The sequence below is a fragment of the Nelusetta ayraudi genome, unplaced genomic scaffold (genome assembly GCF_046127955.1).
Source record: "Nelusetta ayraudi isolate G7.1 ecotype Tasmania unplaced genomic scaffold, CSIRO-AGI_Nayr_v1 ptg000019l, whole genome shotgun sequence".
NCBI lineage: Eukaryota > Metazoa > Chordata > Actinopteri > Tetraodontiformes > Monacanthidae > Nelusetta > Nelusetta ayraudi.
In genome coordinates this window covers 912822-925000 of record NW_027466069.1, presented here as the reverse complement: position 1 = coordinate 925000, position 12179 = coordinate 912822, and the positions used below count along the sequence as shown (strand labels likewise).

Below are 12179 nucleotides of genomic sequence, written 5' to 3'. Positions count from 1 at the left end.
CCCATGGGTCGAGGCAGCCGGATTCCAGCCCTGGCCAGAAGACACACCAGGGGGAAGAAATGAAGATGGGTCCACTGCACTTGAGAGACCCCAAAGAGGTCGTCCTGTAGGGGGCATCCTGTACTATCCCCTGACAAGAAGTCATATTCAAAGATTTCCAATAGAAAATGTTCATATTTATTTATGTTTTATAAATTCAACACGCTTTTTTTAAATACCAAAAAAGTAAATATATGAATCTTCTATTTAAATCACAATAACCCGACACATTTGAGTCTGGTTTATCACAGTATGAGATTCGTCTCTGACTGTCCATGCATATAAGAGGGAGGCGTTCACCAGTTTCACAGTTCACTGGTTCAGGACGGGGCCAGAGGTGTCTCTCCAGGAAACACAGGCACAATTTTTGCCGGTTCACTTTTAGCCAGTTTGCACAGAGTGGAGCCAATTAGACGCAAAGTCAGACACAACATCAGCACAAAGTCCAAAAATAAAATGCACCTGCTCGGACCGCAAGATCAGGTTTCACTTTTAGAAACCGTGAAAGCGCATCACGCATCAATGTGCTGCTCCCGTTTACTGTTGAATTCCCCCGTCTTTGTTTCGAGGGTTCTTGTTTTGCGTATCGCTCTCCGCTATTTGCAGACTCCAGACAGACTGTGGTTTGTAAATTCACCCCGACGACATCATCAGCACGTTATTTCGGCCGCACCGACGTTTCTACGGACGTGAAGCTACAGCCACACCCAGTACGGTTGTTTTTTAAGAAAGTCTATTTCTGTGTGTGTTTTTTGCCATTTAGCTCACTTGCAAACAACATGTAGAGCCACAAAGAGCTTCAGCAAAACTGCTTTCAAAGTCAGGTGAACACAACCCAGTTACTGCGTCGCTGTGAAAAACATCATATCATACGCTGTTTTGTCACAACTCAATATATATGCATGACCATTGTGACTTGAATCAGGAAACACTCAATTTCCTGACTGGCCACAGCTGATTTATTAAACTCCTGTCTATAACCCAACTAGCCGCCAGGGGCAAATGAATCACGCATGATGATCATATTATTTCTTTGATATCCGGTGTGTCGTTTATCACCACCTGCAGGTTCGCCCTGCTGGTTTGAGTGTGGACGCTGTCTTGTCAAATTCTCTTTTGCGGACAAGTTAGGAAGCGAAGGGCCACACGCGTGTGTTTGTGAGTCTCATGTTCCCCAAGAACTGGGAAGATTCTTGATGAAGCGTTACAAAATCCCAGATGTGCTGCTCATGTTTTGAAATCAGTTCCATCCATCCATTGCATATCCCAGCTGTCTCAGGGTGAATACGGGGTTACAGCCTTGACTAGTCACCATTTTACCGCAACCAGTCATGCATGCTGCTAACACTTTAGCATAAAGTGCGACCCTTTTGGAACCCTTTTCAACTGCACAGGATGGATTAAAAAAATATAATCAGTATTGTCATGTGGGAAGTCATTGTCTCCAGTCTTAAATAGCTGAGACAGACGCTGCAATTTGCCAAAAGCTCCATGGCTTCGATCAGTATGACTGTCCGGGCCTGATGTCTATGGACAGTGGATGAGAGGTAGAAACAATCGCTAAAATAAAGTGTAATGAAAGTGAATGTGACCTATGCTGACTCCAAGCACTTCCGTGGCCTAAAACCGCTCTCAAAGCACGAACACCCACTGTCGGCTGTATTTAGACAGATTGAAGGCCGCCAGGTCCTTGCATTTTTATTTATTATTATTATTTCTTTCTTTTCTTTTCTTTTACCCTATTTTAATTGCATGACAGTGTTATGACCGTATTGATTGTATAGTTCTGGTCTGTCAACAAATCAAGACCATGTTTTTTTTATTCTTTATTTGTATGTGTAATGAGTAACAGCCAATTGCTTTAACTGGGAAACAAATAAAGATTGTCAGTATAGTTAATTTATTGGATGACACCCTGATCTGTAAAATACAGTAAGCCACAAATGCTTTTGCAACGTTATGTGCTGCAACCGTGGACATTTTGACGTGTATATTTTTGTGCATAGTGTACCCACTTTGGGGTTTAAAAGCATTTCTCATTTGGTTAAATAAAGCTTCCTCCACATGTGCTTTTCTCCAGACTTTCACATATGTAACATTCATTCTGTACAAAGGTGATGAGTTTTATTTACACTATAAAACAGGATTCTATATTTTTTAAAATGCAATCATTGCAGCCCTTTTGAATTGTCACATTTATGTCCCATGCAAGAAAATACCTTTAAACTTAAACATCTGTAGAATTCAGTGGTGAGGAATCAGTCGAGTGGATAGTTTTTTAAAGTATCTGAAAAAAAAAAAAAAATGTAATAAATAACTTTTGTACTTTGGATTTTACTATGTGCTGCAATTTCAACCTTTTTCGGTTAATTCACAAAAAAAGTCAACAGTTCAAGTTAAAAACTGAAGTCAGGTCCTATTCAATCCCTGGCCAAGACTTTTCACTGTAGCACACAGTGAAGCTGGAATGGCACCTGTGACGAGTGGAACGAGAGGAACCTCAACTTGTTGACAAGTTTGTAAACGTTTTGATTGGAATGATTTATTTTAAAAAAAAAAAAAGAAGAAGAAGAAGAAGAAGAAAAGAAAAGTCAATATCAATAATATAATAATATTCCCTTGTCAGTCATCTCGCTTGCCTCCAATCCTTCCAGTGCGCCCAGCAGGTTAATCAAGGAATCGTCGTGTGTGTGATTACTTTTATCCACCGGCTCGGTTCCTCTGAGTTCCTCACGAGTCCATCCATATCGAGCTCTTTCGCGCGCAGACGAGCCCCTCGCTGTGCACCACGCTCCACATCCTCAGCAGCTCCGGCGCGCTCAGCTTGTGCACCACGATCAGGCTCCGGTAAAAGCACGGCTCGTTGTTCATGGGGCTCGCCCTGCGCTTGGTGATGCCGAAGGTCCTGAAGCCCGGGTGCATCTCCGGGACCAGGTGCAGCTTCTGCAGGCACATGCCCAGGAAGACGTCGTCGATCGGGTACAACTCCACGTCCTCGGACGCCACGAAGAGCCTCCGCGCCAGCTGCGCCGACATCAGGAAGCCGCCGCCGCCCGCGTACGGCGGGTACGGCTTGTCGTGCAGCTCCTTGGGGATGTAGTACTTGCTCTGGCGGTTGCGGATGGGGATGGCCTTGGAGATGGTGTCCCCGACGAACAGCGCGGCCTCCTGGCGCTCCTCCACCTTGAATGCGGCCAGCTCCAGCAGGTTGCGCGTGTTCACGAACACGTCGTCGTCCCCCTTGAAGATGAAGCGCACGCCGGGGCAGTAGATGTCGAACCACTTGAGGAAGTTGACCTCCTTCAGGGTAAGGTTGAAGAAGGTGTCCATGAAGTCCCACTGCAGGATGTCCCCGTAGATCCGGTCCTCGTACTCTATCAGCTTCTGGAGGTTCTTGACGTCCTTCCCGGTCGCCGGGCTCCCCAGCAGGAACAGGGTCTGGATCTTCCTGCCGTCCACGGTCTGCTGCTTGCCCCAGGTCTTGCGCACCGCCTCCCGACGGTCGTGCTGCTCGATGACGGACTTGACCACCATGAGGAGATGCACCTCTCCGTCCGAGCACTTCTCCGGGTGGTTGATGAGCATAGGGAAGTAGCGGCAGTGTCTGTGTAAAACGAACTGGTGGAACCTCGGGTCCAGGCGCCGGAACCAGTCCTGGCTCCTCACCGACGCGTCCTCGCTGCAGTTGAGGACCTGCGCGTCCCAGACGGCCGGCGCGGTGCTGTTGGAGAGCCGCTGCTCCCCCTGGTCGCCGCGCGCCGCCGGGGACGCGGGACTGGCCGAACTAGTTTTCACGACCCGCTTCTTGAAGGAGAAGCACTGCGAGCCGCACCAGAGAGCCTCCCGGGCTTGCTTGACGCCCAGTCCGTCCTTCTCCGCCACCTTGAGCTTCTGGATCATGAGCAGAGTGGCGAAGAGCAGCGACAGGCTCAGCAGGGGTTTGAGCAGGCAGAGGCGCTTCCTCCTCCAAAAGTGATCCATGGCTCCTCGGACTGCGCCTCACCGTTCGCCTTCATTGCAGCTCCAGCATCGCGCGTCCCGTCCGCGGCGTGTCCGCCGGCTCGTGTGGACCCCAGAGGTCGCGTCCTCGGCTGGCTGAGAGCGCCGACACGGAGGTGGGCCCCATGCTCGGCGAAGACGGCGGTGATGTTGGTTACGCAGCGTGTCTCCACCTTGCCTTGTCCTCTCCTCTCCTCTGGCTCCTCTGTCTGTCTGTGTGGCTGTCCGAGGACAAGCTGCTGCACCCGGTCGGTGGCCCTCCCAGGACAGCCCCTGCCGGGTGTCTCCTCCCCTCCGCAGATAACGCCGGCTCTCGTGTTTCTCGCTAACTCACACACCTGGTGTCCGCAAAGTTAAACACCAGCCGTCAAGATGTCACAGCCCCATTCCTGAGGCTGGATAGTTTATAGAAATATTGACAAACAGAGAGAAACACTAAACGATTTTTAATTTTTTTTTATTTGTTATTTTGTACCATTTATTATTTTATTTTATTTTTAATTCAATGTAGGATTTCACAGGAATGTGGAATATTCAGAATAGTGTAAATAACAACAGGTGTGCACAGTAAAATAAACAAAATAGCATATGTGAATGGAAAAGGCAATTTTGAAAAGATGAAACCAAACGTTTTTATTTGGGACTGTACTTCCCCTGAATATCAAAGAAGATTTATGTTGAGAAAGGACCGAAACAAAAACGAAAGCTGAAGCGAAAACGCTCAAAATCACCTCTCTTCACCGAGCGGGTCACACGAGGCCAGTGTTTTTACTCCTGCAGTGCCCTCTGGTGGACGTTTTTATCAAGCTACATTTGGTCAACTTGACGTCGGTCCCCTCAGCCGAGATACGTAAACTAAAAACGTCATTAAAACGTAATTTGAACCGACTGATAGTTTGCGTTTGGTCGATTTGAGACAAACAGTAACAATGACACTGGCAATGCCAGACTGGCTCCCTGTCGAGGAAAACAACCAAATAAATGATGTGTTTTTTTCTCTTCACATTGATACGATTTTCATCAATGATTGAATCCAAACCAAAGTCAAGGATACAAACACTAAACTCTATTAGTGAAATATGAATTTCTCTCAGGTGGGACTCATCGAGTCGCTTGACCCCCAGGTGAACCTCGCAGACAGGAAATAGTTCGGGGCGACGTCGCAGCCCATCGTGATATCGCGGAACTCGGGTCGTGTCTCACGTAAAAACGAGTAAAGGCACTGTTCGACGACAAACAGTACCTGGGAAACGTTCGGTCCGAAGTCTCCGACGGAACAGAAGCGCTGTATCGACAAATGGTTCAAAAGGTACGTTTGGAACAACGCTGTTCGAAGAAACGTCATAGGCAGCTAGTAGCCACCTTGCTAGCTTCATTAGCATGTAGCCCAAATAGTTGATCAGGCTACGTTTCCCTGAAACATTCGCCAGATTTTAGCAGTTTCCGCAAGTCTATATTTGTGTTTCTGTCCGCATAGATAAGAACGAAGCGTTCCGTTCGGTTTCGTCTGGGTATGTCACAGCCTAGTCTCTGGCTCGTTTGTTGTGCCCACAGTTGGTCGAATTAAACGGTTATCTCAATAAATCTACGAGACAGCAATCACAACAGGACAGTGTTGGATTATTGTCTGGCACACCGAGAAGCTGCCAGCGATCGAAAACCTCGTGCCGTGGAGCAACATTATGGGTGGAGTTTGGTTCGAGCAGTTTGTTGTCTCAGGTTGTGTGTGTGTGTGTGTGTGTGTGTGTGTGTGTGTGTCATATACTACAGCGTAATCAGTTTATTAATAATAAAATTACTCCCTTGTTCTGATTCACCTTTCTTTGATTCAGCTTGAATACATTTTGTATTGTATACCTCGTCATTGTTTGGAGTCACAGGGTCATGTGACAAGGATATTTAAAAGTGTTCAATTGACCAAATTCATACACGATTTATATATTTACCATTGTAGTTGCCATTCTCTCCCAAAAGCCGCAGTCTCGTGACACACTGCGACTTACAGACCAGGGTTCTGCTCCTTTGCAGATGCCAGCTCCACTCGGCCGTCTGAAGAACAGAAAAAGAAAGAGCAGCTCTGCGGTGAAAACCTCCAAAAAGGTTTGTTTTGACTTCAGTAGAGGGCAGCTTGTATGTTGCGGACGTTAAAAAAAAAAAAAAAAAAAAAAAAAAAAAAGTCGCAGTCTGTTAAGCCATCTTTAGACGTAGGATTTGGCAACTACAAATGTACATTAAGTATTACTAGCATGAAGAGGACAGTGCTGATAGTGGCAGACCGCATCATCCTGACCCCGACCCCGTATGCTCCACCAGGCCACCTCAAGAAAGAGATGCTCCAAAAGTCCCAAGACGGCCTCGGAGGCGGACGGCGACTCGGCGGCGGGCGGCTGCAGCAGCGTCGCTGACGGACCCCTGGAGAGGGTCTCCTACATCAGCTGCGAGTGTCACCAGTCCGCCGGCAGGAGAAGGTGCTCGGCGTCGCCGGGGCCCGTAGGCCGCGAGGGCAAAGAGAACGACCCCAGGATGACGGGGCTGGAGGCGGACGGCTGCAGGACGAACGGCGGCACCGGCAAAGCGGAGCTGGAGGAGATGGAGTGCGAGGAGAGCGGCTGCACCTTGTTCCCCGACGACGACAGCAATCAGATCCTCCCCGTGGAGCAGTTCTTTGGAAACATGGACGTTGTTCAGGTGAGGGCTTTTTTTTTTTTCTTCATGTGCGATTATGGCCTATGATAAAAATAAAAAATAAAAAAAATAAAAATTCTTTGTATCCAAAAACTTGTTTTGAGTAAGAAATATCTGCTTCAATTTGACATTTGTCTTCTTTTCTGTTAAACACAGCCTGAATAATTCAACAAAAAACCCCGCTGTAGCCACTTTTTTCAAACAGGCTATTAAATAAAGGTCACTGATACTCACAACAACTTTTCATTTAAAAAAAAAAAAAAAAAATCCCCTGCAGGATTTTCCTCAGAAGCCTTTGGTGACTTCCGGCCGAACGCTGAGGCAAAACAGGCGGAGGCATTATTACGCGCGAGAGGACAGCGATGAGGAGGAGGTTGATGGAGGCGACACTTAGTGACGAACTGGCCAGCCAGTGACTTTGAGGAGCTCCCAACTTGTGCCTTTCTGCACTTAAAAAAAAACAACCCAACCAACCAACCAACCAACCAAAAGGAAGCCAAATGAAAGCAGCCACTCAGCAAAGCCGCTGATCAGTCAATGCTCAATCGACAAACACAACTAGTGCGCCAGGTCACCTTCATCTGCCTTAAACCTGCCTCCAGTTTCCCAACCCGGCCAGTTCAGATGCGGGACAAGCAAGGAGGAAATGTGCAAATGTGTCGACCGAATCCGTCCAAACTGTGATCAGCCCGGAACATTTGGCCTCAATCTGATGGAGTTATTGGCCTTTCAACACGTTCACAGTGATGCTGTTGGTATAGTTCCCTGTCGTTGTTCCCGAGGGAGTGTTTGCTTTATTTCTTACTGTTCCATTAGTTGTAATCTCAGCCATAGTCTCATCAGTGGTGCCATGCACGTCATCTAGAGGAATGTGTCCATGAGGCTCGGTGTGCAAGTCTCGTATAATCAGCCATGAGAGAAGGTGAACTGGTGAATTCCTTTTTTCCCCCTCGACCTCAATCAAAATGAATATCAGAAGATTAAAAGCACATTTTGATATCACGTATGCATTCCCAAAAACAGGGTTTGGTTGAGTTTAGTTTCGCAATAGAAATCAAGTGTTCAGCACCTTCTCAAAGAAGAGTGGCACTAAAAATTCGAAATTCAAGCGTTTACAAATCTTTCACAAGAGTAAAATTCCTTTGTTTGTCTTTATCAGCCAAAATTGGGAAAAAAAAAAAAAAACATACGCCTGACTGAATGTTAATTTTTTTTTTTTTTTTGCTCGTCAGTTCATGATGTGCTCAGCTTTAAGGCAGCTTCTTCATCTCTAATCTTTGGGTTGCTGCTCATCAGTGCAGATTGGTTTCCTGAATCATTTGTAGGCAGGATTTCAAAGATGGTGAAAATTGTTTGTTCAATCAGTCAGTTGTTCAATCTTTAGTTTAATTGGCCCATACTGGAAGTGAGTCTGGAAAATCCCTGCTAGCGGTTGAGGTCAACACTTTTTGTACAGAGTTTACCATCCTATAAAGTTCTATCTCTATATATATGTATATATATATATATATATATATATATATATATATATATATATATATATATATATATATAAACTGTTTTTTCTGCCTTATTTATGTGTTTTGCTTTTTCATATTCTTGCCTCTGCACCTTTCTTGTACATGAGGCATTGTAATTGCAATGATTTGTGAATTTCACATCATGGTGCCAACGCATATGACAAATAAATGTTTTAATCATAATCAAGGTGTGTTTCAGTGTTTCTCTTTGAAGCCCGGCCAGCAGCATCAGGTCAGAAATATGTGCTATCTTATTGTTGTGGGTCTGATCTACTGACCGGGGCCCTTCGTACAGAATAAAAACCATCACATATCAACGAATTAATTTTTCCTAACGTCAGGAGGGTAAAACATTCACATCAGACGTTTCTTCTTCGCCCGAGCTTTCTGCTCGCTGCCGTGTGAGTTGGCGCTCTGCCTCAGCACCTTCTTGGTGTCGCACAGCAGGTTGTGAGCTTCTTTGTTGTGGCACACGATGTGCACCAGTTTCAGGTTGTCTCTGGTGAAGAGCAGGTGGTAGAAGTACTCCAGGTTGACATTGGAGCACTTGTGATTTTGTAAAACGTCGATCAGAGCTGGGATGATCGTCCTCCCCTTCTCGATCCTGGGCAGCAGATGAAGAAAACACTATTATTCACCTTTGTTGTGCTCTTTATTGACAGCAAACTGATTTTTCCCCCCTCGCTAGTTACCTGTGGTCTAGATTCCAGGTACTGAAGACCACCCTGCTCTCTTGGCTGCTGTAGGGGTTGATGGAATGGAGGGACGAACACACATCCTGGTCAAAGGATCCCTGGAGGAGGCGACCGAGGAGAGACAGTGAAAGGCAGGACAAGTCAGTTTTCCACAAACCACCAGAGTTAAGAGGGTCACAGTCTATTTTGGGGTGAAGTGCCTCTCTCACAAATCCTAAAATGGGGGGTGCGGGGGGGGGGAGAGAAACCATATGCGGCCCGTTAAGCTTTTTAATCTGGCCCGCTGAACTTGAAGAAATTATATTAATAGTAAGTAAGTAAGCCCTGCGATGAACTGGCGACTTGTCCAGGGTGTCACCCTGCCTTCGCCCTAAGACAGCTGGGATAGGCTCCAGCAGACCCCCGTGACCCTGAATAGGAATAAGCGGGTATAGAAGATGAATGAATGAATGAATGTAAGTAAGTAATAAAATAGCTGTATTTCATCCATTTTTTCAGTGTTTTAAGAGTCATTTCAATAAAGAGCTAGACATATTTTAAATTAATGTTTTTTTCATTTCCAATAGACATTAAAGCATATTTTCTACATATCCCATGAATTTTCCAATGAGGTGGGTCACCAGAACACTCCATCCATCTGCTCCTGCTCTGGCCCTCTGTCAACTTTTAAGATAAGATGAACCTTTATTTTATTTTAGAACCCATTGTGGCCCATGAGTCATAAAATTTGCCCACCAGTGAGCTAGACCATAGAGCGAGCTAGCTAGGTATGTAGCTTTAGCAATTGAATAGGTTGTCTCAGTGGTGTAACTTCAACAGATAAAACAAACCCATTATTTTGCTATTGTGCACATCATACTTTGAGGTTCTGAAGCATCACTGTTGGTTTGGTTGTAATGCAGTTAACCGTTACTGATGGTCAACCCCTTCTGGGCGCGCCCCTCTGCTCTACCTGGCAGGTGAACCAGCCCTCCTTGCTACAGAGGCGATCCTGCTGCTTTTCGGTCCGGTCAAAGTAGCAGCCGTTGTACTTGGCCGCCTTTAGCGTCTCCACCAGGAACTCTGAAGCTTTAAGGAACTCATTCCTCACTTTGTCCTCCTGGATGCTTTTAGTGGCTTCAACCAGCTGAGAGGGCAGAGGCAGAAGAGGCGCCCGTCAATAAGAAACAACGTCGCCAGGCGCTTGGGCAGCGGTGGATTATTGAGGGCCCTCACCTCCTTCGTGTAGTTACGTATCCTGTTTTCACAGCTGTGCTTCATGTAGGACGACTTGGTCTTGAACCGAGAAGCGACGCCTGGAATGAAAACTGGGATTTACTAACAAGACATGCGGTGCAAACTTCTGACTGACTCTGTGGACGATAGGTTTGCTTATCTTGCAGGACAATTAGAAAACCCTTTTTTCCCTGATATAAAACAGTTTCTGGCAAACACTCCATGTCAAAAGATATCAGTGTGTCCACGTTCCCTGTGAGAACTGTGACGTTAGTCACAAACACACTGTTCAGATAAAGAACGGCAGAAGCTGATTGGTGCAAACTGCCAGCACGCTGCTTCTATCTGCAGAGCGTCTCGAGAGTCAGACAACCAGTATTTGTACTGGACACGTTTACAGTCTGTACAACAATCGCAGCATGAACTCAAAACACACTGGAGCTTATACTCTTGCTGTATGTTTTTTTTTTGTCAGTCATTAAAAATGGCAAAAGTTCTCTTTTTCCAGTGGCCCTCTCTGACATCAATTAGTGGAGAAACTATTCCTCTCTTCGTCGCCTTGTAGTTTTAGTAGTTTGTTTTGTTGTGTTCCCACAGTATCTGCTGAACACTGTACCTTTGAACCAGTCCTCGTCGTCGTCTCTGCTCTCCAGCTCAGATTTGTCCTCGAGGTTCAGCAGCAGGTCGGACAAGATTTTACGCTTCTTATCAGCGTGCTCATCGCCAGACAGCAGCTCTTTTGCCGCCTTGATGAGCTCACCGCCGTGCGAGCCCGTGCTGAGTAACAGGCCGATGTCGTGCACAACTGAGATTTAAAACGCGCAGGTGTTATTTGGAAAATGAGCACATTGAGCGCTTGGTCTGACGGGTGTGTTTTTACCTCCTCCGCTCCAGGTCTGACCTCTGGGCACCAGGACGAGCTCGGTGTTGTCCGACAGAGTGTGGAAGTACTCCTCCGTCACTCTCGTCCCATCAGAATACAGACAAACATCTGTGCCAACAACTGGCAGCTGCACAGAGGGAGACACAAGAGGGATAAATGTGATCAATGGATGTACAGATCAAGTACAAAATAGTCCCACATCATTAATTTGTATTGTGTTGGATAACCAAACACATTCATTTTGTCATGAGGAGCCTGACACATTTTTAGAATTTGCAAAGGAAGAGAAATGATGGCAATAAAGATAATAATATTTGAGTCTCATGTAATTAATAATCTGTGAATCTGCCTGAGCTGAGAGATGTTTGCTGGCTTGACAAAAAGTTCAGACAAGGCCGATTTTCACTTCCTTTAAGACAGATTTTAAACTTCCCAACTTCTCTGATCTGCAGATTTCCCTCCTGTGCAACCCCTCAACCCCCCCAAACAAACCCGTTTAAAAAAAAAAAAAAAAAAAAAAAAAATCCAGTTTCATTGATTACTGTATCTCGGATGTGTTAGTATATCTAATGCACCGCAAATCAGCGGAACAAAACAGTCAGTTTTTAGATAGTGGGAAGACAATACGTCACATCTCTCTCCGGTGGAGATATAACGCTATGACGTCATTTTATAGGTTTACATCCATTTCGGAACCAAAGTTATCATGGCTCGCAGTTGATACATATCCAAAGGGTCGGCCCGAATTAACAACAGCGGTATTCGTCGTCGAGCTACCTCAAGTGCTTGCGTCCCGCGACCAGCGTTAACTTTTTCCTATCCACCCCTGAAGAGGCAAACTTTGACAACTTCCGACGAAACCGTAAACAACTCGCCGACGTACCTTGAGCAACTTGCAACCCTTTTTAATCAACTCTTTTACATCTTTCGCCGCGACTCCGTATTTCCCAATGTTGTTGCAGCCTCTGATTTTCACAGCTTTACATTTCCCGGACATCGCTTGTCCCATGTTTTTTTTGGTTAACCCGGTTTGGACTTTACCGCTTTCCGACTTCTTCTTGATAGGACAGACGCGAAAATCTTGCCTCGCTGCTGCCCCCCAGTGACTCAATGCGGCGTTACAGCGGTTAGATGAAAACGGGA

At 46.0% G+C, this 12179-nt stretch overlaps 4 protein-coding genes across 7 annotated transcripts in view; 2 read left to right on the top strand and 2 right to left on the bottom strand.

The window, feature by feature from the left end:
- The window catches only part of cep104 (centrosomal protein 104), a 24212-nt gene extending 23912 nt beyond the window's left edge, over nucleotides 1-300 (top strand). For all 3 annotated transcript variants that reach the window (XM_076026120.1, XM_076026117.1, XM_076026118.1), the window contains exon 22: nucleotides 1-300. This exon is cut by the window's left edge and continues 59 nt beyond it. In XM_076026120.1, the coding sequence (XP_075882235.1) occupies nucleotides 1-63 (63 nt within the window). In that variant the 3' untranslated portion in view covers nucleotides 64-300.
- A 1618-nt stretch (nucleotides 301-1918) lies between these two features.
- On the bottom strand, nucleotides 1919-4270 carry b3gnt7l (UDP-GlcNAc:betaGal beta-1,3-N-acetylglucosaminyltransferase 7, like). Its single transcript, XM_076026124.1, has one exon. The coding sequence runs from the start codon at nucleotides 4018-4020 to the stop codon at nucleotides 2770-2772; it is 1251 nt and encodes a 416-aa protein (XP_075882239.1). The 5' UTR covers nucleotides 4021-4270; the 3' UTR covers nucleotides 1919-2769.
- Nucleotides 4271-5145: 875 nt separating this feature from the next.
- cunh1orf174 (chromosome unknown C1orf174 homolog) lies at nucleotides 5146-8426 on the top strand. The gene is made up of 4 exons (XM_076026114.1): nucleotides 5146-5347; nucleotides 6067-6138; nucleotides 6352-6726; nucleotides 7001-8426. Exons 1-4 carry the CDS (start codon nucleotides 5336-5338, stop codon nucleotides 7115-7117), a joined length of 576 nt encoding a protein of 191 aa, XP_075882229.1. The 5' UTR covers nucleotides 5146-5335; the 3' UTR covers nucleotides 7118-8426.
- Nucleotides 8403-12111, bottom strand: dffb (DNA fragmentation factor, beta polypeptide (caspase-activated DNase)). Of its 2 annotated transcripts, XM_076026112.1 has the most exons (7): nucleotides 11920-12107; nucleotides 11034-11163; nucleotides 10770-10958; nucleotides 10154-10233; nucleotides 9891-10064; nucleotides 8936-9036; nucleotides 8403-8847 (listed from the first exon to the last, which is right to left on the bottom strand). In XM_076026112.1, the coding sequence occupies exons 1-7, from the start codon at nucleotides 12043-12045 to the stop codon at nucleotides 8598-8600; spliced, it is 1050 nt and encodes a 349-aa protein (XP_075882227.1). In that variant the 5' UTR covers nucleotides 12046-12107; the 3' UTR covers nucleotides 8403-8597. The 2 variants fall into 2 exon arrangements, with proteins under 2 accessions (XP_075882227.1, XP_075882228.1); XM_076026113.1 differs by lacking the exon at nucleotides 9891-10064 and having other exon boundaries at nucleotides 11920-12111.
- Nucleotides 12112-12179: the final 68 nt, after the last annotated feature.